At 42.6% G+C, this 27280-nt stretch overlaps 1 protein-coding gene across 6 annotated transcripts in view; it reads right to left on the bottom strand.

The window, feature by feature from the left end:
- The window catches only part of PRDM15 (PR domain containing 15), a 39077-nt gene that overhangs the window by 11556 nt on the left and 241 nt on the right, over positions 1-27280 (bottom strand). For 2 of the 6 annotated variants that reach the window (XM_010580308.1, XM_010580303.1), the window contains exons 2-15: positions 25483-25593; positions 22938-22983; positions 19440-19533; positions 14513-14666; positions 12818-13070; positions 11509-11631; positions 8785-8883; positions 7767-7991; positions 6925-7060; positions 5636-5817; positions 4887-4981; positions 3862-3949; positions 2300-2467; positions 929-1023 (exon numbers count right to left, since the gene is read on the bottom strand). In XM_010580308.1, the coding sequence (XP_010578610.1) occupies positions 929-1023; positions 2300-2467; positions 3862-3949; positions 4887-4981; positions 5636-5817; positions 6925-7060; positions 7767-7991; positions 8785-8883; positions 11509-11631; positions 12818-13070; positions 14513-14666; positions 19440-19533; positions 22938-22974 (1749 nt within the window). In that variant the 5' untranslated portion in view covers positions 22975-22983; positions 25483-25593. Of the gene's footprint in view, positions 1-928; positions 1024-2299; positions 2468-3861; positions 3950-4886; positions 4982-5635; positions 5818-6924; positions 7061-7766; positions 7992-8784; positions 8884-11508; positions 11632-12817; positions 13071-14512; positions 14667-19439; positions 19534-22937; positions 22984-25482; positions 25594-27280 lie in introns of those variants that run through there. The other 4 variants (XM_010580305.1, XM_010580306.1, XM_010580304.1 and 1 more) reach the window with 4 other exon arrangements.

Here is a 27280-nt window from a genome sequence, read left to right as displayed (position 1 = left end):
TGTACAGTTCCAAGGGACTGACTGAAATTGGCCATTCATCAGAGGTGGACTTCCACAAAAGCTGCAGCAGAATTACTTAGGGTAGATTTAGAAATATTTAGAGAATCTTTTGAATCATGAATGTTCCACCTATCTATAAAAAGACACTCCACAAAGTCTAGCTTCATTGATATATAACATACCCAAAGCAACAAAACCAAAGGTCTACACGCCAACTTAAGAGTTGGTTGAGTACATCTTGCACCATGAATCACTAAACATTTAAACAATCACTAGTTAAACCCACAGTCTTCGTACGTGTGATAACAGCAACTTAAGACCATGAGCGTTAAACATCCAAATGCAATAATGCCATGACTACACCATGAGTTCACTTTGATTTCTAATAGAAAATGATTCCTAATGCACACAGTCAACTCCAGCTGTTTACATTCCATCAGAAAAACTTCACTCTAAATAACATAAGCCATGAGATTTCACTGACAGACACAATGGCCATGTTACACTTTACATTGTGCTACATGTCCTGAAACAAAGTCTAGTCTGAACTTCAGTTCTGTTCTTATCTTTGTCCTAACAGCTCCCACCATCCATGGCCACAGTGGGCTTGGATATATAAAGGAGCTAAGGCAGTTTAAAGAGTAACATCTTGGCTGGGCAACAGGGCTCGCTGGTAACTAACCACATGCCCGAGTTGCAAGGTAATCTAACTTGGCACATACCTCAGTGCAAGACATTTACCTCAACCTTTTGGCAGGCTGTGCACCTACTCAGGTTGGCTGCTGTTGTGGTTTAATACATGGGTGGTAACTTGTTATGCCACAGTAACTCGTTTGGAAGCACTGGGTTGAGGCGCACCGTACCCCTGCAGTATCCTTGGAGCTACAACGCAGAGCTACACATGGCACACGCTGGCAAAGACGCCTACCTTCCCGCACACAGGGCATCCCGAAGGCTCCTTCTTGTAGCGAACCATGTTTTCTGTGCTGTGCTCAAAGTCTTCTCTTTTCACACGCCTCACCCCTTAACAGAATAGTCCCCATCAAAAAAACAAAACAAAAAAAATAAACCATGGTTTTCCACTCCAATCTGCATGCCCTTTTGGGCGAATACTGTAAAGAAGAGTGAAACACTGGGAAGAGCCTCAATGCAGAATTTAATTGCTAACAAAAGGGTAATTTCTAAATTAAAATGGTGTCTTAAGAACATAAAAGCAGTCTGCCAAAGTGATGTATTATGGCTTATTGGTTATTACACCAATTGTAAAGTGTCTGAAAACAGACATTTATTGTCAACACCTGGCAACAGGAAGATCTAGTAGGCCTTGGCACTTCGATCAGGTATCTGGCCCAGAAATTCCCCCTCGCACTCTCTAAGGAAAGAGGCACCACCCAGTGTCAATCATCTTTAATGCTCAGTGAAGATTTCACACTTCTTTCTCTGCTACTTTCAGGAAGGATGAGGGCTGCTGCTGTTCTGAGACAGCTAAACATGAGATACCTTGACATTGCCATTCAACCCCTTGTCCTCTAGCTGTCCTCTAGTTCATAACACAAAGGTCTGAATCACAAGAGCAGCCAGTGACGGTCAGCTACACCCAAAGCACCAAATTAGACAATCTGGCTGCTTTTTTTAAATCACCTTTGGTTTCATCATCTAGATCACTAAAGGCGTTTTAATACATATTTCAGCAACCTACCATCACTCAAGTTTTTCCAGAGTCTCCGAGTACCTATAACATCCTTAGATGTGTGAGATTTTGAACAGTAAACTCTTATAGTCTCATTTTCATATATTCTCAAGATTCTGAAAGATAACATCACACAGCATTCCATCTACACTATATTTACACAGTAGTCACTTTCAGTTGTACATTGCAATTCTCTGCCTTCAAATTTTCAAGTTACCACACTTTTTTTTTAAAAACAGAAAGAACAGAATTCAAAGAAAGAAAAAGATATAATTAAAATCAGCTAGTCTAAACTACTGCATAATAAGCCAAGCAACTTTCACGTGACTGTTAGTAGCACTGGATCCAATCATGTGAGGCTGGAAAAAAAGGTAGGTGCATCTCCTAGAAAGTTTTTCACAGAATTAGACAACTGCCCTCCAGGATCCGTTACTATTATTTTTAATAAATGTCACATTTTGCTGAAACCTGCTACTCCAGATCAGGTAACTGACAAAAAAAAATGACAGCTACCATCCAGAAGAATCTAATGAGCAATCATTTCCTTAACCTTCCCACCTCTACTGCCATTTCAAGAGTAATAATTAGGTTGATCTGCAGGATACTTACCTTCCAAGTGTCGTCTTTGATGGTCTAGCATGACATCCTTCCGGTAGAACATTTTATTGCAGATTTCACATGCAAACTTCTTATCCCCATGCTTTTTTTTGTGTTTTGAAAGATTACTGTTTGTAGAAAAGAATCTGAAACACATCTCACATTGGAATGTCTTGTCATCTGCAAGCAAGAGAAACCATGCAGCTCTTTACGGATGAAAATAGGTTTTACATGTTTGTGAAATAGGTAGTTCTTTTGCTAGATCCGAGCTTATAATCCATCATTAAATGGACTGAGGAAGGAAATGCAAAAGCATGTGTTTTACTTTAAAATTTTTTTCAAAGGCAATAAATATATATGATGCTAACTTGGAAAATGGAGTCTAGCATTGTAACTTCCTCACATGGGCTATTTCCATTGTGGGCTAGCATACATTAAAATTAGGTTTGGAGTGGATTCTGTTACAGTTGATTCAAGTTTTTAATGTTGGTAAAATCACTACACAAACAGCAACACAGCATCATATGAACAGCTGTGTCTAAGCACCAGAATATTTCTGCCAGCACTGGCTCCTAATACCAGCCGGCACAGAATACTGCAGAAGAAAGTATAAAATCTCAAAAATATACCATTACATGACAATTGGCCTATGGGGATTTTTTTTTTTTATTCAGTAGTTGAGACTTTTCTTGGAACATGGAAGCACGGTCCTGTAAATAGAATCTGTCAGTGCTGCAGCAATCACAAAGAAGTAACAGTTTGATGCCTTGAAGAGTAGAGCAAAAACTGCTGCTTGTTTTGGTCAACTCAGAGAGAAAATGAGCTGCTGCCCTTGAATAAACACAATACTGAGGTTACTTGGCATTACTTTCCATTCTTCATAAGGCTGAGTTTTTATATAAGCTGTACCCTCTAAAAGGAAATGAGAAAACCTACTTTGAATGGTGCTGTAAGGGGCAATTGCCCAGGTGATTCTGGACTGACAGTTAACATGGGTCCATAAAAGTAACCAGGATGTCATTTTCTAAGCGTAAGATCACTCAGCATAGATAATATGAGCAACGACAAGGGATGGCTATGGAGGCTCTAGTGATACTAAGAAAAAAACATGTAGAGAGACTACTGCAAGTATAAAGAAAGCATGAGAAAGCAGAAGAAAACTCCAATCTCAGAAAACTATAAACTATAGATAGTACTAGCCCCCTTTGCAGTTCCTCTATTTCAGAGAAATGAGGTGGAACTTAAGTTTCAGGAAAGAAAATGAAACAGAGATGGTGACAGGGTATCTGTGAACATACAGATGAAATACCAGTGAGGATATTAGACAGGTGAGCAGGACATACTAAAAAAAGCAATACGTAAGTGGATGTATGGCTCTATAAATTACTGGTTACACTTTTCTTATCACAAAAAGAGTTTTTTGAGGGAAGCGGGGCAGGTTGCTTGTTGTGATGATGACAAAAATCTAAATTCCTACTCCCCTTCTGTAGTTTCTATGCTGAGATGGATTTGTGGACATCCCCCCAAAATGGAGTAGAGATGCCAGAGGAAGCAGAATGGTTAGCCATTCTCACCTGTCCTGCAGTTATGGAATTCCAATGCACTCTCTATCCGAAAGGCCTTTTCACACGTGGTGCACTTGTATCTGTACTCACCATCAACCTGAGGATTGCAAACAGTGTTTAAGTGGGGAAAAAGCCAAGTCACGTCTGAAACAGGAATTCTAAATCTCAACTACTTTTTCTGATTTCTGTCTTTTCCAATTTTTCTTCCTTCAACAGAACATTTCAATACACATTGATGCAAAATTCTGACGCTATATCATCCTGCCATGTTCCTATCTGAGCTCTGTACAAAAAAAAAAAAAAAAAAAAAAAACCATGCACCTGTGTGCATGTAACAGTCTTCCTGATAACCTCTGGTCCAACACAGAGACAGAATTTTTGAGAAGCAAGATGTAACCTGATTCATCCTCCAGCTCCAGAACAGATGCCAGCAGTCTGAGAGCTTAGGACCTTGATGCCAAGCAGCAATGAAAATATTCACTGACAAGGCACCACTACAGGCATGTTTAATATTTATATGGCAGCAGCACTGAAACACCCTCACCAACAGGCATGGTGCTGCTACTGTAAGCACTGTAGGTTTACACATGTGTGCATAGCCCTTAATGACACAGCCCTTACCCAGAGAGTTCACACATTAAATGACACTATAGGTGGGGATAAATGGAACAGGACAAGCAAACAAGACTGGAACAATCCTATTTAGTACCATAAACCGAAGTCAGATCTCACCTCTAGATCATGCAGGTCCAGCTAACTCCAGCTTGTCTTTCTGTAACTGATGCCTGAAAACAACTTTCTATAGGAAATTCAGACACGAGAAAAGACTTGTATGCTGAAAAGCATGTCCCCGCTTTGCAAATTCATCAGCTGTTCTAACAGAAGATGTTACCTCTCCCTGTCAGCCTTGTCTCACTTATTCGCACGGATATCCACTCAAATGTAACTGACCCAAGCTCCCAAGCTAGCACCTGGAAGCTCACTGTACATTTTCACCTAACCTCAGAAAGAGCCCGCTAGTCATTTCCACTCACTTCGTTCCTGCTGTGCTTGTATGAAACATGCTGCTTCAAGCTCTCTTTACGGCTGAACAGCTTTGCGCATTCCTCACATTTAAATAGTTTGTCACCTGAGGGGATCAATCAAAATAAAATAAAAAAGAAAGTAGTCAGCGACTGATAATAATCAACTCCAGGCAAGACAGGGGAAACCAGAGCACAAACAACTGCAAACAAACTAGTCATAAACTTTAGTAATTCAGGAGATCCAAACAGTGGATTTTAACCTTTTCCAACAATTTTGACAACATTTTTTTTGGCTCCCCCACCCTTTTTCAGTGATTATTTTTCAAGGAATCTTTAGAAGTAGGTCATGGACCCCTGGAACTGCAGATCACAAGCTACAAAGCACTCAGCTGACATTTACACAGCAATGTTACCCATACGCCTGTGAAGGTGAGGGGCGATATATATGTATAAACTTAAAGGTAAGAATAGTTTTGGAAAAAACATCACACCCTTGCCCTTGTTTAAAATATGTACCTAAATTCAAAAATTCAAATTTTAAATACTCTAACTTCAACTTTCAACTATTATCTTCTCATGCTTTGGTCTGCATAACTAAGAGTTTCCTAGAGAGACTTAAAAAAAAAAAAGAAAAAAAAAAAAAAGAAAAAAGAGCTCTCTTAAAATTCCAGTATCTAAAAATAGCCTAGCTCTTTTACTCAAAGGTGGAACCAACAGGAGACAAAATCAATACACAAGCGAGGCAAAAGCAAACCCACCGTGAGAACGGATGTGCCTGCTGAGGTTGCTGCTGTTCTGGAAGATCTTACTGCAGATACTGCATTGATAGACTCTCTTGTGCTCCCCAAGTTGTTTTATCAGCTTCCGCCGTATACCATGTCTACTGGAGAGAATTAAACTTCTTTTGAGGGACATGGTGTTTTGGTGATGAGCAAACCTACTGGATTAGAGAAAGAAAGGCAGGGACTGAGAGGTATCCCACAGGTTGCAAGAAAGAGTCCCAACAGCTGGCAAAAGCTAGAGGAGTGGTATGCTCAGCTTCTGGGGGGAGGGAGGGGGCCTGGAGCTTCCTCATTGCCAAGGCTCCCTCCTGGCCACCCCCTGGAAGTGGCAGATGTCAGAGTGAGGCTCACTCCAAATTATCTTCACCCAGCATAAACAAAGAAAAAAGCAGCAGCCACCAGCCTCAGAGATTCTCTTTGCAGGCCCCTCAGAGGAACATAAAGGATCTGTTCTGCTTATCCTCTGAAAACATTAGCACTACTTCAGCTTAGAAAGCTTGGCAGTTCACATGCAAGAGGCATATGAGATAAGAGGGCAGCAGGGCGCCAAGAAGCAGCACTGTTCTATTTCCCGGCACAACCACCCGCTGGAATGCATGTTTGATGGCTCTGTGTTTGCTAAGGACTTCAATATATAGCACTACTAGCTAATTTTGAAAAATCAAGTGCTCTATTATACAAAAAATAATTCAAAAAGCCAATTTTACCGAGACGAAAAGACATAAAAGAATCTAAATTAATCAAATGATACTTAAAGAGTCTCCCTGAGGTTCTGTTATGCTGAAGTTTTCCCCTCCCACTGCTCTAAATCTCAAGTATCACACGCACAAATCAACATGAAGTCATTCATGAGTTAAGATGACAGGCAAGACTGAATAATAATAATAATGGTTAGCATAACTTTTTTAGAAAAAATCTCTTTGACTGTTTTAGCACCAACATCTAACGGGAGAAATATTTCACCTTGCAGTTGCAGGAGCCTTTTGGAATCACACTGAAGAAAAGCAGTAACATGATGAAAAATGAAATTCCTGTGGTTTATGCTCCAAAATTCTGCCACCAATATCTCACCATCTGTGCACCATCCTCCAGTGCACAAGCCATCTTTGTGGCACTCAAAGTCAGCTCTTGTAGCAGCAGCAGCATCACACATTTTTATGCTAATAAAAAAGAGCATCTGTGGGCCCAAAAGTTGAGCAGAGCTGTTACATGCTACATGATCTTAATTAAACCTAAGAGGAAATTCTGCATCCCAGAACACTTACTTTGTCACTGAACTGATGCTATTTGTGGTGCTAGGCATCTTTCCTAAAACCAATTCCATAATCCTCTCTTCTGCAGCTGAAGGCAAGGCTACCTCTTCTGGTGGGACCTCCGTTACAACATCAGCTACACGTTCCACTGCAAACACATCATAAAAATACAGTGTTAATGTCGATAGCTAGAAATAAAACCTCAAATGCAGAATGTGCAATGAGATGTGGCACTGAACACATTATTTGTCCACAAACATGTAATTTGTCAATGACAAATAATGGATTGCTAATGAGTAGGTAGCACTTGCAAGATAGAGAAAGTGGCTACTGAATGACAAGTAAGATGTAGCCAACATCTCCTATGGAGGCATAATTTCTTACCTTTCCGACCTATTACTAAGGGGTCAGTTGACTATGCATCACGAAATTTCCAACTAGAACTTCCCTCGAAGAAAGGTAAGGCCCTGAAAAAAGGCCCCTTTCAAGAATAAACCTTGAGGTAGAGAGAAGAAGGTATATCCTCTTAAGAGAGAGGATGCTTTCCCTCTCCTGTTCCTTCTGGCAGAAACCTAGGCAGGTCTCTCATAACCACTATCTTGTGTTCCTCTGGGCCTCTCTATTACTAAAACCATCACAGGAGAATGCAGGTAATCTAAGTGTAGGTGCTGCAACATGTAGGGTAGACAAGGCCCTCAGAGTTAATTAACAAAGTTTGTAAATCATCTGCTTTAGTGATCTAACCAAAAACCGCTATCTTGTCTCTGAGTTACTTTTTAGGCCTTTCAGAGAAGGCATCAATACAGACATATGAATGGAAGTGTGCTTAGCATTTTCTTAAAGTTTTGTCTTACCTGCAGAATCTTTCTCTTCAACAACAACAAGAGGTGTTTCTGCTTTTGCTGTTTTGGGCTTTCTTCCCCGCCTGGCCTTCCTCCTTGAGTCTGTACTGGCACTGGCTGCATCACAAATCACTGGGTGATCCACAGGGGGACCCTCTGCTGCTTTCTCTGCAACAGCCCCATTTTGGCTGGTTTGGCGGGCACCTTTAGCTTGTTCCAGGTGACTCAGCAAGTGTTCTGGGTGGATGGGAAAGAACACAAGAGTAAGGAGGAAAGAAACTGTCATGAAATACTCAAAGATCCAGCTGAAGCCTATCTATTGGGTCAACCTCACTTAGCAGAGACTCACTCCAAATTATTTCCAAAGCAGTCACAATACCTTCCTAAATAAAAGCATAGAATCTATTAAACATTGAAATGATTACTCACAGGGACTGAATTTTTAAAGAAATTTGTTAGGTATCACTGTAAAAAGGCTGTGCTCCCTGATAATGGGTATGTTTTTCCAAATGCCCACATTATTTAGTGGCCTAAGTCCCCTTTTCAAAAATGATTCATCAAATGGCCAGAGCTCTTAAATATTTTAAGTTCTTTTGAAAACCACATAAAATAGCTGCAAATGAAATGCAGAAAAAAAAAATTTATTTCATTACTTTTACTAAATCTGTGCCATAAATACCAGGCAGACAATATCACTAAGTATAAGATGGTATCACTGACCTTACACGCTCCTCATGCAGTTCCCCATCCTTGATATTCCCAACATTCACATGTCATCTTCTAGACAACAGTTTTATTTCTTCTAGATTCAACATCACAGTTGTTTGCCCAGAGACTGACCACTGCCATATCCAAAATATCAATGTTTTACCTTCCTCTCTACCCTTTTTCTTAAAGGATTAATTAAAAATTAAAATCTTTATCTCACTGCATCATGGATGGGGCATGGCTTCACAGTGTCCTGCTCTGGAAGAGCAGAATTCTCCTGATGCTTCCCAGTATGCTCTCACAAATTTCTAGCACTTCCTACCTGTGAGCAGCTGAGGCTCCTGGAAGGCAGATGAACACACTTTACACGTCCACTGGCTGGACTCTGCTTCTGCAGCTCCAGTGCCTTCTGGAGCATTCACTAAATCACAACAAGAAAAAGTACTGAAAAGCTTGGAAAATGAGAAGGTGGTAAATCCCTGTAGCTTTGTTTATCTTGCAATAACTCCCCAAGTACCACAAGTCACGATTTAAGCAGTACGAGGTCCACAGGGGCAGCTGGGACCACTTCAGGACTTTCCAAACACGAACACTTGAAACATCAGAACAGATGAGAAGTCAGAACAGAAACTAAATGATGCCAGGACAGAATGTCAGTGCTCTTGTGAAGTCTTGAGGATCCCTTTTACCACTTTCTAAAAAGTGGGATTATCAAAGGCATAATATAAAGCAATTTTTAGCACCTTTAAAACTGGGGTTACCAGTCCTCTTCTGGGTCAGCTGAGGACAGAAGCAGGAGAAGCCTCCTTGCTCTCTGTGAAGAGCATTGCAGAGTAAGAACATTTGGATTAATGGAAGTAAGGGTGAGGACAATGAAAACCTGGTTTTGAGCAGTTTCATTAACTAGATGTTCTATGAAACCACCATATTAATGTTTTAATTAATGTATCAGCTCACGACAGACGCAGAAAATAAAGAAGAAATTAGGTGGAAAATGGAACTGGAATAAAAAAAAAAAAAAGAGGAAAACAGTTACTCTGTTCACAGTCCATTGTCTTTAAGTCCTTGGATGATATGTCTGAATTTGCCAAGAGGATCTGATAAATCTGGACTCTTTCAGAGATTTTTTGGTACCCACAAAGCTGAATATTCCACAGGCTACAAGACTCCCCCAAAGGAGAAGGATGACACTGAAATTCGGTTAAGTGAATGGCAGCACAGGAGATTCAAACTGTGCCTCAGTTTCTGCCACAGATTTCCTGTACTATCATTAGCAAGTCAGTTCATCTCTCTCTGCCTCAGGACCCCATCTGTAATGGGACAATAAACTTACTTCCTCCTTTTCATTGTTGGCTCTTAAACCAAAACAAAAGATTTTCTGAGGCAGAGGTTGTTCCCTGCTACAAGTTACCTTCAACATTCTGCACTACAGAGGTGTGATCTCATCCATGCTGTAATAAATAAATAAAAAATGACTAGACAATTCAGCAACAAAAATTCCTTCTTCACAGGCTACGTAAAGAACTTATCTTGAGAACTCTGTCTGCGAGGCCAAAACCAGCAAACCTAAACCCCAAGATTCTGCTAACTTTAAAAAAAAAAAAGTCAGATTGGTAAGCAACCTATAAGTTATTGTATCTGTCTCATGAAGCTGCAGGCTAGTAAAACTGAAAAAGTAAAACTGAGAAAGCACTATCTGAAAAACTGAAGTCTGTCTTGGAAATATGTCCTTGACTCTGCACTTCCCTTGCTCCTTAGCTGCCTCAAGCAGTAAACCTAGAAACCCTAGTTGTGCACTGGCTCGCCAGGAAAAGTCAGGTCCTGTTTAGGTTCCCACTTCTTCAGGCTTCCAGGGCAGCTGCAGGGCAACCCAGTTTACTTGGAAGCACAGATCTGTCAGTTGGCAACTGCTTTGTACAACTTGAGGCAAATAGTCAGAATCAAGAGAGGCATATTTTGTATTGGAAATACCAGAACACTACATCAGTGGGAACACTTTAGGGTTCCCAAAGTATAATAGGCAGCATTTTGTTTCTATTAAAGTTGGACTTTCAGACAGTAGGATGAAGGATGTAGGAGGGGTTGTTCAAATTATTCATAGATGCCCCCCCTCCCCACTCGGAAAAATCAGTTATGCCAAACTGAAAGACAACTCCCCAGTCAAGTTCACATTTTAGCTGTGACAGTATCCAGGTTAAATGAATGGATCTTCTGATGAATTGCTCTGTACACATCTGCAACAACTCTCCTCCTCTTCTCCTGGCTACTTTTAGTATTAGTAAGCAAAATTTAGCAAAGTAACCTTTTCAAAGAACAGATCTAGAATGGTTTTGTTCTGATCCTGATCTCCACACTATGTACTCTGAGTTTACTTTTAGACATGGCAGTTTGTGTTAAGTGGGTTCTTAATTTCATTGTTCTACTTATCAGAGATTACAGGGTGGAAGGGCATTGCTTCATAGTCAACCTTGGAGACCAAGTTCCTATGACACCACTGGTTATTTCCTGAGCCATATGTTCTTTGCCAAGACTATCTGTATTGCTTGTAAGTTTATCTAAATTTGAGTTCCTGTAATCTAGAACAGTCTGAACTCTAATAGGCTTCTGGTATTATTGTAATTTAAGGATGGCCAGTGTTCTTTTCATTTCCAAACAGCACTGTTCTTACATTCACAGTCTCATGTTTTCTTCTAGAACCTGATCATTGGAACTATTACACTTTGCACAGAGAGTCGGAAGATTTTCTTTTGAAATTGGCCCCGCCCCAACACTAACTACCTCCAAAGTCAGAAGCAGTTGTGGTTTTCATGAAAATCACCTGCCTAAAGGTTTATCGGCTCCTCTGTCACTTTTTGAACTGCATATGTATTTTAAGTACTATGCCCATGAAAATAAAAATAAAAATCCAGACTTTCAAATTCTCTCTAAATTAGTATTTGTTGAAAGTTATATAACTATAATATATGCATAGAAGTGGTACACCTAACAGCTCTTTAGATCTATATCTGTCCTTTATCTCCCTTAAAAATACCATAATTTTGCATACCTGCTGGATCAGCTGCTGGTATGCTGGATTTCTTCGTTTTTTTATGGGGGAAGACAGCAGAGGAAGGTTTTGAAGAGATTTTATTCCCCTCTTTATCAGATTCCATCACTACCAAACACACATCTGTGAAGAGGAAAAACAGTTCCTTTTCTTTACTTTCCAGACCCTTTGATTCTCTTGCTCTGTGCTGAGGGCAGTAACCATAGTCAGAAAGTTTTGCCCTACAGCAGGCCTGCAAAAACATTCTCATGTAAAATCCTAACTAGGACATTCTTATGCCTGAATCTCATATAATGTGCCTTTCATATTCTGGAGTGTATAGTGAAAGTGCTGAACAGAGAAAGCAGGACATACCTCACAATATTTTTAAATATCCATATGCACACAAAAATACATGAACAGGTTAAACTAAAGAGGAAAAAGATGAAACCTCTCAGTTAATACCAGCTGGAAACATCTTAGAATTCAGAAACCTGTTAACCACATTGATTCAGCTGTAGCACTTTAGACTGTGCTTACCATCAAGATCAGCCATAAAGCACGCTGATGGCAATGGCCTCTCCCCAAGCCATTTGTCACCCCAAATTATACTCAGCACAGCAGTAATACCATTCAGGGAGTACTCCAAACTCAAGATCAGAAAGAATATGCCCTTGCAATGCTAAAGGATCATTTCTTTTAGCTGTAGAAATGCAAAAGCAGAAGAAAACAAAGGGGCAGAGGAACAAAAGACTTCTGGCAATTCTAATTCAAATTCTAAAAAATCTGCTGCCTTTCTTTGCCAATGCATAATCATGTGGAATGGCAGTTCACTCTTGAGCTTATCTTATTCTAGTGGGTCCCATGTAAGACTGCATAAGACAAAAGCAGTTTTTTTGAACTGTATAACAGTTCTGAGCAAAATCAAAACATTTTCACTACAACTGAAAAAGAATGGCTTCTTTAGCAAATCTGCATATATGTTTAGACTTACACTGACACTTGGGTTCTTTTGCTCTTCTACCCAGAAATGTTTCTGATGCAACCACCACTTCTTTAGTTAAGAACTATTTATCCAGTTTGTTCACTGTGAAGAGGCTGAATCATCACCTAGGCCATCCATTTTCAAAAACTCAGATACATCATGGTGAAGAATCTATGCTTTCTTCTTGTAGGACAACCATGTATGCAGGTTAGCCTGACTTTAAAGGCTAACAAACTCAGGGTCAGAGCCTATTTGATAAACAGCACTGTCAACTACAACAGTAGGGGACTATCAGTCCCTATCAGCACTGGGCCCTTAGGAAGGAAAAAAGGCCCCCACACATACCATTGGCAATACTAGTGACCTGCTTCAGCACTGGCTTTTCCATTTTTTTGGCGTAAAAAGCTGCATACCACACTCGCAGCTCAGTTCCTGGTGGGATGTCCCGGGAGGTGGTGAAGTAAATATCATTGTCATGCTGGAAGGCAGTTAAGTTTTGATGCTCATATTCAGTGGCTGGTCGCACCATCATCATCCAGTTGCAATCATCTTCATTTGAGGTGTCAAAATATACCAGGGGCCCATCCTTCTGGAACAGCTGCCAAGCAAAATATGCATATAATAAAACCCTAACAAATAATACAGTGTTAAGAACTTTTATTTTCTGCTTTTGCAATGGCTTCCATTCAATGTACATCAGAGACAAAGCAAGCCTCAACACTTGTATCAGGCATGTTTCATGTACCAGTCACATCTTCAGATGAGTAAGTCTAAGACAGATGTTGCGGTTTAACCCCAGCCAGCAACTAAGCACCACGCAGCCGCTCACTCACTCCTGCCCCATCCAGTGGGATGGGGGAGAAAATCGGGAAAAGAAGTAAAACTCATGGGTTGAGATAAGAACAGTTTAATAGAACAGAAAAGAAGAAACTAATAATGATAATACTAATAAAATGACAACAGTAATAATAAAAGGATTGGAATGTATAAATGACGCACAGTGCAATTGCTCACCACCTGCCAATTGACACCCAGTTAGTCCCCGAGCAGCGATCCTGCCCCCCACCCCCAGTTTCTATACTAGACGTGACGTCACATGGTATGGAATAACCCGTTGGCCAGTTTGGGTCAGCTGCCCTGGCTGTGTCCTGTGCCAACTTCTTGTGCCCCTCCAGCTTTCTCACTGGCTGGGCTTGAGAAGCTGAAAAATCCTTGACTTTAGACTCAACACGCCTTAGCAACAACTGAAAACGTCAGTGTTATCAACATTCTTCGCATACTGAACTCAAAACATAGCACTGTACCAGCTACTAGGAAGACAATTAACTCTAACCCAGCTGAAACCAGGACAACAGACTACCAGGGGCAGGATGGAAACAAACTGAACTTCTATCCTAAGAATTCTTGCTATAGGCACCAGTTTCTCACAAAAATTGAATGACTGAATACAGGAGAATGGAGGGGAATCCAAACAGCACGCTGGGAAACACCCATCAGCCTGAGTCACGTTTCTAAATCTTTAATTCTGAGTTAAGTATTACTGAAAACTAAGACTGAACTCAATTTTTCCCATAGCATTTTTTCCTACCAAAACTTGTCAAGAGAAGAATAAAATAAATGCAAGATAGAAAAAAAATATTTATTCTGCATGTTCCATAAACCTAATGCATATGGCGCTCATTAAGCAAATATAATAAAATTGAACACTCATTAAAACAACTGAAATGAACTGCCATAGTCATTGTCCTTCTTGTATGATCACATGCAGAAGGTGAAAGACAAGCAGTTTCGCTGACTGTATCCTAGCCCTATCTCCTGTAAGGATATTCACTTCAAACATGCAGAATGAGCCTCTAGTTTGGTTCTTCTGTATCTTGCCCAGAGAATGCTCGTTTAGCTAGTCCATTATAGCGTATGCCTAAAAGATGTCCCAAATTACCCCCACGCACACTTCTTTTTTTCTCCATAGTGTTAGATAGCATAAATTCATCACAGGTAAAACTGACTCCTTGTTATTGCTTTTCATGTGCCATGTCTTACCTTCAGGGGAAAAACTGATTCTTTTTCCAGCTTGGCAACTCTCTTGGATTCAAATGGGCCAAACTGTGTACGTTTCACTAGCTGAGTCAGAGCAAAGACTCCTTCAGTCCCATCTTCCAATTGCCTTATCTCCAAATTAGAAGGCAGAGATGATCTAAAAATTGAAGAGAGAATTGAGAAACAAAACCAGTTACAAATGGGACAACACTGCAGTGTTGGAACCCACGGAAGAAAGAAGTCAGCATCTATTTCTCCAATCTCCAGTGACAGCAAAGTTTTCTGATCAACATACCCTAACTTCTATGAGGATTTATATATAAATAAACAGAGGAGAATAACTACCAGTAGTGGAGGAGGGCCAAATCAGTGATTACTGGAGAGAGTTCAATCCAGGGACCCAACAGGCTGCACCTGAGGGTGCTGACAGTGCAGTCCAATACCATAGTGAGACTATTCTCTATTGTCTTGGAAAGATCATGGGCATCAGGGGAGGTCCCTGATGACTGAAGACAGACAAATGTTGCACCCATCTTCAAAAAAGGCCAAAAGGATGATACAAGGAACCACAGATTGGTCGGCCTCACTTCAGTCCCTGGGAAAATCACTGAACAAGACCTTTTGGGAGACATTTATGGGCACATGAGGAGAAGGTGACTGGAGACAGTCACCATGGGTTGATTAAGGGCAGCTCATGCCTGACAAACTGTATGCCTTCCAGGATAAAATGACCAGGTTTGTAGATGAGGGAAGAGCAGTGGATGTCATTTCCCTTGACTTCCTAACACTTTCAAAACTGCTATCTCTGTCTCCAGGTTGGGATGTTATGGTCTGGGCAGGTACACAACTACTAGAGTAAATAACTTGTTGGGTGGTTATGAGAGACTGAAAGAGTTAATGTCTCAACACTGTAGTGGGGCAAGTTCTGCTTAAGGACGAACTCTGCATAACAAGGAACCCTGCATAGCAAGGAATCCCAGGTGAAAAGAAGCAGATCAGCACCCATCAGCAACAGGTGGGGGAGGGCATCGTGCCCTGCAAGGAGGGTGCACAGCTCCCTGTTCTGATGTGCTGTTTTGGATACGCTGAGCAGGGCAGCTCACCATGTATGGCGAAAGATCCCGTCTGCAGGGAAGGGGAAGTTACTCCCCAAACGACCCCCAAGCCCACAGACCTATTTCCCAAAGGCTCACAAACTGCTCAGGACACCTAATTAGCCTAATGAGTTCGAGTGCCTGCCCGAAGGAGGGGCAAGGATGATAAAAGGATACAAACTGAAGCACCCCCGGGCGTGCGCCCACCAGAGCTGGACCCCTTGGCTGACTGAACCAACGCTGGACCCAGGACCAGTGAAATCTTTCTCTTCTCTGTCTTGTTTCTCTCCTCTTTCTTTTTCCTTTTCTGTAATCCCTACACCTTATCCCTTTAGACATAAACCGTTGACAAAGTCTGGGACTAGGAGTTAATCCAGCTGCCCTGGACTCCTCACTGAGGAGTCTAGAAAGCAAGGGGGTCTGCTCTGAACCTCATGACTCAATGGGAGGGGCCTCCTTATTGTCTTCCCTGAACTGATCCAAAAATAAGCAAGGCCTGTAGTATATGTTTGGTGATGTAGCGTTAGTACACGTTACACAGTTTACTGACGTAGTTTCATGCCAATTTTTGTTGTGAGCATACCAATTTTTGTGGTGAGCATGCCAATTCTTGTTGTGAGCGAATTAAAGTTGAGTTTTTGGAGTTAAAGGATCCCTGGTGTCATTTCACCTTAATCCTGACCTGGGAATCAGCAAACCTGAGTTGTTGTCCTGAGAAATTGGGACATGACAGTGGTCAGGCTTAGAGGGTCATGATAAATGGTTCTTTACTTGGAGGCCACAACAACTGGGATACCACAGAGGTCTGTGCTGGGACCTGTACTGTTTAACACCTTTATCAACGACCTAGAAGGGGCAATGGAGTGCATTCTCATCCAGTTTGCAGATCATACCAGCTGGGGGACACAGTCCATATATCTGAGGGCAGGATTGCTATCCAGGGGGACCTGGATAGCCTGGACAGATACATCGACAGGAATCACATGAAATTCCAATGACAAATGCAAAGTCCTGCACCTGGGAAGGAAGAACCCCAGCCAGTACCATCACCAGGGAGAAAGACCCTGGGGGTGGTGGTGGGCAGCAAGCTGGACATGAGGCCATAGCATGTCCCAGCAGCAAAGGGGACCAAATGCATCCTGAATGGTATGAATAGAAGCAGCTAACAGATTGAGGCAAGCGGTTGTCCCCCTCTGCTCTGCACTTGCTACATCCTAGCTATCTATTGCCTCCTGGTTTGGGCTTCCAATATGGGAAAGACATTGACAAACTGGAGTGAGCTCGGGGGAGTACCACCAGGACAGTCAAGGGCTAGAGCAGTTACCTTGTGAGGAGAGGCTGGGGAAGCAGAGCTTGATCAGCCTGGGGAAGAGATGGCTGTGGGGGCCCAAACAGCCACCTGTGCACACCTACAGGGACATCACTGAGACAGAGGAGTCAGGCTCTTCCCAGGGGCTCATGGCAAGAGCAGAAGAGACAATATGCATAAAAATGGAAAATAAGCAGTTCAGCCTGGATGTTAGTTCTGACTGGAATATTCTGAGACCTCTTCCAAAATGAATTATCCGATGGCTCTACAGATCTCTGGTTATGATCATGCTTATTTTAAAAAACAACCTATATCCCTCCCCAAATTAACACCTTATATACTTACGCAGATCATAGCCCTTAAGATGAAAGCCCTGGAAGTTTCCCTTCTGTCTTCTAACTCCCTTATTGCAAACATTGATACATTGATCACAAGTGCTTCTGTGCTCCCAGCCTCTCTCATTCACCAAACAAGCTTCTGAGAAGAACTACACGTAGTAAATATTGTTACTACATACAATACACAAAGAACATCTTCCAAATGACTGGAACCACCATATTGGTTCTACAGACACCAAATGTAACCCTGTTTTTTCAGGTCTGTGCTAATGGATGAAAAGCTAAAAATAATCAGACAGGCTACTGACTACTCTATAGAAGTTGACCCTGGCAGATCCACTTCCCTGTCTAGACGAAGAGAAATACAAAAGATTGCAATCACAGTGATAAACAAATGAATTGAAAAAATGCTTTCAGTTTTAATAACAGAATATGCTATCTTGGAGACAGTGAAGTTCAGATGTTTAACACTTCTTTTCTCACCATAAAGCATCCATTTTACCTTTGCAGTAGGACAGACGAAACAATGATCATGTGGTTAAGCAGCTAGACTGGTTTTTGACAGATTCATATCCAGTTTGTGGTTAAACTTGCCCTCAATCTCAGACAACTTACTCTCTCAGCTACTGTTCCCTAGATGTAAAACAAAGGCTGCAACTATATTTCTTCTTTCCCTTTCTTATCTTGCCTGTTTTCAGCTGTAAACTCTTCAGGAAAATAAATACATTTTTCTGTAACACAGCCATTTTAAAACTCTGCTTTCAAATCCACTACCCAGCAGCCCACACTTCCACTAGGGAAAACAGCATCTGCATGTCAAAAGAAGGCTGAAACCCGGTACATGCGCCATATTTGCAAATGTTCATAGTAGGAACATCTAGACAGTATGGTAACTTTCCACCATACAAATCAATATAAGCATTAAATTGCAAGGCAAAAAAAGAAAAAAAAGATAAAAGGTAAGAAATAATAGTTTAACTTTTCACTGAATCTGCTTAGTATGGGCTAGAAACTTACTGCACTGCCCAGTATCTGTGTATAAGAAAAGCACCTCCATGACCAGCCTATGGGCATTTTGAAATACCCCCAAGAATGAAGCACCTCTAGTGTCAGGGCTGTGAAGACAGTAGTCCCCATTAACACTTGCTGCAGAAGATGATCCATGGCAGATTTCCAGGCACAGGAAGGCGGTGCCTGGCAGGCGCTGCAGGGAGCTTCCTTTTCTGGGAAGGCCCAGAAAAACGACTATGGCTCCTGCAGCCAGTTTACACTGCGGGACACCAAGAGCATCCTTCCCTGGCAGAGAGGGGTCATGGCACCCAGGTGCCAGACCCAGTACATTCAGTATTGTACTGATCCCAGGAATACACAGTATGGCCTACGTATCCAGCATGTGTCAGACTTGCTGCCCACGTGCCCGAGTTTTCTGTCCATGACTTCCCACAAAGAAATATGGAAGCCCTAAGCACATTTTATAATACATGAAGCCATTTGAGCTCTCTTCCCTTTTTGGATTTGTACTGCATCTTCACAATAGTTGTTTCTTTTCCTTAGCCTTACATTTTACACCTTAATACGAATTTTGCTGACGATGCCTGATTGCCTTTCTCTGTAAAAATCACTACTCAGTGTTGTTTTCTCCTAACTAGATTTAGTCTATTTGTTTCTTTTGGCAAGCGTGAATGTTTCTGCTGTGCTGTCACAGATTTTCTGACAGAAGCATTACCCCTAAGCATTCGTAAAGACTCACAATAATGAGAACAACTTCTTTCGCTTCTCAATGGAGGAACTACAGAGGTTACACCAAGCAGGAGGACACAACCATTCATACGAATGAGAAATCCTCACACACTTCTCTGAAACGAATATGGTACATCTGAGGAGGGGAAAAAGCTGCAGGTACTTGACCAAGACAGAAGTTATCACCCCATCTGGCACTATCTGACTTTTTGCCAGAAACCTCAGCAAAGAAGCCAAGTCCTGATGAGCAGCAAGTTATTTTTTGGCTTCAATTCAGAAAAGCACTTAGGTGCATGTACCAATTTTTCTATTTAATCAAGGCCATGTGCCTTCCACAGATTGGGACTTCACTTTTCAGCTGTCAGTGTGACACCCCCTAAACAGCAAATATGCTTTAAAGAACTAACATGGGTGTTGGATTAGTCAGAACTAACACAAACGTTCCTTACCTTGCCCTGCTCAATACAAAGGAGTCTTTGACTGTCACCACGGGGCCCAGTTCAGGACACTCTGAATCATGGTACTGTCCACAGTCCTCACACCCTGCAAGGAAACAGACAGTATACAGAAAGGTTGATGGAAAACACTTTCGTAAGACAGCTGCCTTCTTTCAAGAACCAAATACAAAATCTAGCACCAGGCAAAATACATACATATATAGAGAGATGTTTGTTTATATTACTTAAAAGAACATGTATAATTGAACAAGTTGATAGCTGGCGCCTGTGTAGGTGAGGTAATACAGACCGTGATCAGTACTATCAGAAGACAATTGTTTAAATTCTCTCTCAAAGGAAAATAATCGCCTTACATCTACAGTAAATATTCTGCTTAATGATGGCATTAGTCTTCAGATAAAGTGCCGTAACATCTAGCAGCTAAAGAAAACCACATTACTATCTTCACCAGAACCCAAGCTTTTAGAAACGGCTTGGGTAGCATGGTCTTTTTAGCGGCAGGAGGCATAAACCCAGCACCAGTAGGAGAGCTGGCAGAGGGCCTCAGCAGGGCAGGAGCATGCTGTGGGAGCCCAGCACTGCCCGGTACCATGCCTGGCCCGCTCACATTCTTCACCCACAGCGCAGGGAAAGATACCTTCTGGTGCCTTTCCAAACAAGTCAGCTGGCTGCACAATACACTTTGGCCACTTCTTAATTCACTGTCAGCTTACCTAAATTAACTTTTAGTTTAAGTGGCTGTAAATTACCCAGAACTGAATGGTTCCTAAGAAACAATTTTCAGACCAGGATAATTTGAGGCTTTCTGAAATAAGCCAACTTAACAGGATTTCAAATGCATATACATTGCCTCACTGTGAAAAATAGCTGTCAAACTGCTCTGCCTGGTCAGCTGCTGACACAGCTTAAGAAGAGGTCATTGCACAGGGCTTATATTCCTATAGTGCGATTTCCACCTGAGCTCCATGCTCACAAGGGCAAATCAGGTAACCCCAGTAAGGATGCAAAGTGAGAGGGTGGTTACACCTTGTTTGGGAAGAGAACAAGACAAAAGCCATGTCATTCCAGGGTATGTCCCCTCTGGTAAAGCTACTCTATACTCCTAACTGGAAATTCCTCCCTCCCAGTGGTTTGTCCCAGTGAACTAACAAAAGGATTTCTTCTAAGACGTAGAAAAGGGATCCCAAACTACAACGCACAGCTCCACATTGTTTCTTCTTCTGGCAACAAAAACAGCTTAGCAGTGAAAATCCACGTACATTTCACAAACAGCAGTACCAGCTCATGCAACCCCCAAGCCTGGCCGCTGCTTCTCATACAGCTGTTTGTGTTCGTGCTGCCTTCTGGTGAACCAAGGAATGAAACAACCAGCCTTTCCCAGCAGTTTACTTTTCAGCTGAATGAATCTCCAGTCCAGTTTGCTGTACAGCAACAGAGAGATGTATCGGAGGAAAGGATCTGCAGGCAAGTGCTATCCACATAGCACCAGCATCAAAACTAAGCCTACTGCCAAATGGCCTACCCTGTCCTGCGCTGTTTACCGTACCACCCCCCCCGCCCCTTAGGTGTGCCTGTAGCTCACGTTGCACTTAATATTACTGAAATAACCTGGGCTAAATACAAATTTCCAAAACCAGAGAGGGTGGAGGAGCCACAGAGGAATGCGTAAACCAGACTGCTGAAAAAAACTGGATTATCATCCACAAAGGGTTGTCATAACCAACGGGGACAGGAAGGAATAGCCGGAGCGACAGCTTCTTAAACAAGCTTTGCTGGCAAAGGAAGTGAAGCACTTTGTCACTCCCCTTATCTTTCAACTGCACCTAGGCCCCCCTCACTTCTGCAAAGATAGCCACTGCACAGGTTCAACAAAGTGCAGACAGCACTGTCCAAAACTACATGCAGGAATAAGCTACACATTTCTCTCACTCCTTTGCAGATGAATGATCAAAGTCGGGGGAATATGAAACTGACATTGTGGAGCATGTCTCTCAAAATCTATGGGATACCTTACAGCAGACATTCCCCAAGGCTGTTACACTCACCATATGTGACACTTTCAAGAGATTACAGCCACAGGAGAAATACAAAACTAAGCATGGGATAAATGGTAAGATACCCTGGGTGTAGTATATTCACACACTTCTGTTAAAAGTATTCCAAAACTCTCTTATGTCTACGAAATATGTATTCAATGATGTTAACTATGGGAGTGCACAGTATCATTTTTAACAACTCACTTTTTCAGAACATAAGTAGTCCCCATATCCCATGGGAAAAACTTACAGAAAGCACAAGAAAGCTCAAGGAATTCAATGAACCCAGCTTCCACTGGAAGTGGGAAAATCGTGTTGTGTGACACCTTCTACCTCTGCAATTAGGGAATGGTATCACATCCCCATCCCTGTTGCTATCCACCAGGGTCTTTCTATTAAAGGGAAGATAAGGTAACTTCACTACTGGTATCTGCAACTCAATACAAATGCCTATTGAGTCAACACTATTTTTGAAGGAACCCCGATGAATCTGTGGTGGAGGGAAAAGTGGAACTTTCCAATAGAGTTGCCACAAGGTTAACATGCAGCTGTGGAGCCATCAGAGGTAAAAGACTGTGGATCCATAGACATCCAAAGACATACGCTCCATTCTGCTCTTCCCAGATTGGATCCACAATATCTGGGCCCCCTCTGCTCGTACAAGTAGGTGAGCAGACTCCGCATCTCTTAACTTTTCTCCACTCTAACACCAGATCCTGCATGTCCCGCGCTGTTGACAAAGGAGAGGCTGCAGGGCTGGTATGCCACCGGGAAAGCAGCCTACTAGCCAAGTTCCATCAAGCCTGGGACACTACCCACCACACTGCCTGGGCACACCACCGCTGCAGCCTCTCTTCATGCACCATGACCCCATGAGTCCAAATCCCAGGTCATGGAGCCCAGCCTGGCACACAGGGTTACACAGAAGGCAGACCACAAAGCTAAGCTGCATGAAGCACAGGCCTAGCTGCAGGCGCACAAGAAAACACAGTGAATGTCACGAGTGAGACCTGTCAGGGCAGTCGGTGCATCTCAGACTGGGCTTGTCCAGGAAGAATAATGAGCCTGCGTCCTCCTTCTGTGGAGATGCAGATCTTCAACTCAGGCTAGAGGTCAGAGTTCCCCACAGACACCCCCGGCTGCTAAAGCTGGCTGTGTAAACATAAGGCTTAGACTAGTGTTAGGCCTTCAATCTCACTTGCTTCAACCACGAAAAAGCTGTTCTGCTAACTCACATTCAGAGGTCTCTTTGTGTGTTTGCCAACAAAACCAGGAGAATGTGTATGCTTAAAATGAGCAACCTTCTCTCTACTTCTCCATAGGCTGTTTAAGCTTCCTTTACATAAACACTTTCCTAAATAAACACTTAGTCTGTTTTAGTCTTTAATTTCAAACATTCTGAGTAGACATGTCACATCATGAGAGTTAGATCATTTTCCTTTCTAATACTTACAGATAAACATAGTCTCATCACTGCCATCTTCAGCCATTTTTTAAACCTGCCAAAATACAAAAGATGAAGTTAGTTCTGAATGACTTTTACTTTTCATATTATTGAAACATCCCTTTATGGAGTAATGAAGCTGACTAACCCAGAGCACACCCAAACACATTACTGCCCTTGCAGGAGTATCAATGGAAAATTAAAGAAATTAAAGTTGCTAAAAAAACCCCAGGGACTGCCGTATCATCACATGTGTTGCTGAAATCACTACCAAGAAGCTGAAATGTGTGTACATTCACAGGCATTTCTCTCTGAGGCAATGCTGTCTCATGCTGTTCCCTATCCCTCCTCTTGCCAACCTCCAGCCATTCCTGTGTGTCCCCTGCAATAAGCTCCTGTGGAGCCTCAGAACAAGCAGGGCCAGAGGACTAATCCAGGCCAGCAACAACCACTGCAGAAACAAGGCCCATCTGGTTCAGTGCAACATTTTAGCGAACAGTAGCTTAACAAATTATCTCTGAAGGACGGATTACTTATTTAATAAACATAATAATCTTAAGAACCTAGAAACTGCAGATATGATCACAGATTTGTTTCAAAGGCAAAGGTATACTGTAGTAACGAGCACTAGAAAACTTGGGAAAACAATTCCTGTCTTTGTCACTGACCTTCCATGAAACGGTAACTCACCAATTTGCTTTCATCCGTAAAATAAGGGTAATCTATATTCACTTTTATAAATCAGTTTTGGCAGTATGTATTAACAACTTGAATAACACTATCTATTGCTCCTCAATGATGTCTAGACAATCTAAATTATGGTTGGCAAATAGTGTGATTATGTATGGCTAAGATCGCGATACAAGCAGGATCTAGAAGATAGTTTTCCCTTTTCTAACCATGAAAAGGCTCTCCTCTTCAAATAACCAATTTTCCCAATACCCCAGCGAGAGGCAAAGCAACACAAAGATCATGACCCAAATCTAAGAGAGAATAAGGCTGCAGAAACAGCAAGCACATCGGTCAAGAGAAGAGGAAGGAGTAAGAGACTGAACTCGTGAGAGGGAAGAGGACAGGAGGAGAGGAAACATGACCAAAGACACACCAAGCTAGCAGAGCCCTGTTCACAAAAAGATAAAGCATTTGCTACTACAACAACAAAAGCCAAGCCAAAGATACGCACAAGCGCAGCCGTTTCTCAGGATCAGGTCCCCCCGTTATGAGTTTACTCTTGAACACTGATGCTTCTTCATATGCTTTGCCTAGCTGGGCCATGGAAATATGCCTCAGGCTGGAGCCCGGAGCAGCAGCTACTTCTGCGCAGGTACTGGCTCTAATGACTTCTCAGCACAAGTGAAGTCCCTGTCCCATGCAACCCCTCTCACTGTTTCAGGAAGAACTCCACACTTGTGCCAAGTCTGCTGCTAGTGCCACGATGGCACCTGAGCGTGCCAGGGAGCAATGTCTGATCTGCAGCTGCCAGCTGCACCCGTGCTCCCTCCGCCCCGCTCCAAGCCTCCGCTCCAAGCAGCAAACAGGTTCCTTCACCAATTGTAGGCTACTCCCAATTAGCAAAGGACAGTCCACCGCCACACGGAGATGCGCTGGGTGGAAAGGCAGCATATCAACTGATGGGAATACAAAGGGACACCCGGTCGCTGTGGCTCGTGGTCATGGCAGGAGGGATCCTGCTGCTCAGTTATCTGGGCAACAGCCTAAGGGGGATTTTGATCACACAGCCTGGGCACCCTGGCATTCCCACATGGCCCATCCCAAGCACTGCCCTCCCCAACTCCACCTAATGTCAACAGCACGATCCCTCCTAACACCTACTGCCCCAGTAAGGGGCCAGCGCTGCCCATCTGTGGCACAAGCTAGGCCTTTCTTGGCTACGGCTTTTGGGGACTAAACTCGTATCATAAAACACTTAAACATTTATACAAAAGCCCAATGCTGAGCACGAGCAGCAATTCAAGGAATTGCCCAAAAGCTCTTTTCCTGAAAGCACTGTAAACAGTGCAACAGGTGTTTAGGGAAACCCAGAGTATAACGGTGCAAAACAAGGCACAGAAAGTGCATCATAGGTTGATATCAAAAATGGTTTGTTTTGCTTTTTAACCAAGATGTTTTGTGGATGCTCTGCACTCTTTCAAGAGGTGTACGTCCAGTTATTTTTAGATAGTTTGTGTCCTGACAAGACTTTAATCCTAAATACGGCTGAATTCACAAATACTCTTCTTGGTCAACGTTTCAGATACGCAGGGGACACAGTGTAGCAAGAACAGCAATACTGCTGTGCAACCTGCTCATCAAAGGCATCCGCCTTCTAGGACTTTCCTGTGTCGCATTCTTCACAAACAGCAGACTGATGACATGCAGCATTACAGAAGCATCAATGTCAGTCTTGTTCTAGGGGCTGTCAGATGAGAATACCGACAAAGGGGCGGAGAAATCATAGTAGTCTACATGTTGTTCAAGGTGATGTGGAGAAAGCGTAAAGGTCCCTCAAACGTATCTCACGTAGCTGATAAGGACACGACATCTCAGTTATTACCTGCATTAGCGCAATTTCCATTTTTGCAGCAAGTGCTTTCATTTTCCACATAGCAAAATTTCTGATTCGCCATCCATCTTTCCTATGCTCAGCACAATGACCTGCTATGCTCTGAAATAAACAGGAACGGGTAATGTACTGCATATCAAATAAACTCACACCTCAACACACAGGTGCAAAAAGAGGATTGCCTTGCATTAGTGTCTGCACCTTGTTACAAATTCCTGGGTGGTCTTTTCTTCCCCCTTCCTACTTTACAGAAAGTGTAAGAAAGGAAGAACTGCCCCAAAATGGGTTTAATAATCCTGCTTTGCAGACACGTACTACTTCTCACCCACAGGCTTCAAAACCCATCACATATCTCAACTGTATTTGCCAAGAGCTTTTGAAACAAATGACATAATGCCATCCGCTCCAGCTGGTAAACGGAGTCACAAAGTGCCACACTAGCTCACATGATGGCACTGAAGACAGACTTTGGAGTTTTTTACCCTCATGTGCTGTTGCTCTGGGTCACGTCTGATTTTTTTTTCTTTTCAAGCGTTTGTATCAGAAAAGTACTCCATTAAGTCACTCATCCCACTGCACTTAATTATGTTCTTGTCTTGCAGAGATAATAAAAGCTTCTGGGAACTCCAGATATTTCTACATAAAGCAGAGAGCAATCATTAAGCAGTGAATCATCAGGTGAAAAGCTACACAGAAGCAATTAGACCACAGGTACAAGGCCTAATTGCGATGGCAGTAAAAGGCCAGAAAACCAGAATTTTCTGCTTGTATAATTAACTGAGTGACTTTGTGCCCGAGAGTAGAGCACACAGCTAAGCACACAAACTCCACCTGCAGCACGGGCCACCGAACACTTCTGAAACTCAAGGGAACACAAATGAAGACACTGAGGGGCTACAGCGCCACGGGTATCTGCTTGCAGAGCATGACGTGTCAGGGAACCACTTGAGCCATAAGCTACCCAAAATGTAAGACCTGGTGTAAAAGCATACTTTCCCCTTATAAACCACTGAAGAAAGAAATCAGGCTCCAGCGTAAGGTAATTTTGATCTTGCAAATGGATTTTAAAAAAATAGGTAAGAAGAATTAAAAAATAAACCCAACCCCTAAAAATCTGTATGTGAATTTAATGGCCATCAAAGTAAAAGTAGTTTCCCTTCCTTCTTTCTTCAGTTTTCCATTAAAGTTCTAGGATGGGCTTCTACCAGTGTGAATAAGTAACTTGAAAACACCAGCACACAGCTACTGCAAATATACGTGTGCAAGCAGAATGCACTTAACAACACGCTTTGTTTTTCAGACGATGGAGTTTAATTTGTTCACACTACCACTCAAAGTAATCGGAAACTATCTGGCAGAATACCTGCTAAACTACAGCGAGGCCTTGTATTTCTAAAAAATGACCACCGTTCTATCACTTATCATTGAGAAGGGGGAGGGGGACAATTTCCGTACCAGTTAGGGGGAGCACAGAGTAACAACAGAGCGGGTGTTGAGTTTATGCCACCTGCCCTTTCCAACATCTCCCGCGGTCGTGTTCGCTCTGCCTAGGGCGAGTGAAGTACATGCAAAGTTGAACGAACGCGAGCAGAAAGCGAGCGTATTGCGGAAAATCTCTGCGTGCGAAGCGCTGCGGGCTGGGGCTGTCTTCCTTTCCTCTCGCAACGGACACACCGCACCTTCCTCCAGCAGGCGCGCACCCACAGACCCAGGGCAGAAGCCCTCGGCCCGGCTGCCGCCGACGGCCGGTTCCCACACCGGCTCACCGGACCTGCCTCCTCCTCCTCCC

This window comes from Haliaeetus leucocephalus, unplaced genomic scaffold (genome assembly GCF_000737465.1).
Source record: "Haliaeetus leucocephalus isolate CR32 unplaced genomic scaffold, Haliaeetus_leucocephalus-4.0 Scaffold702, whole genome shotgun sequence".
Taxonomy (NCBI): Eukaryota; Metazoa; Chordata; class Aves; order Accipitriformes; family Accipitridae; genus Haliaeetus; species Haliaeetus leucocephalus.
Note: the sequence above shows the minus strand (reverse complement) of the source record. Positions and strands in the feature narration are given on the sequence as shown.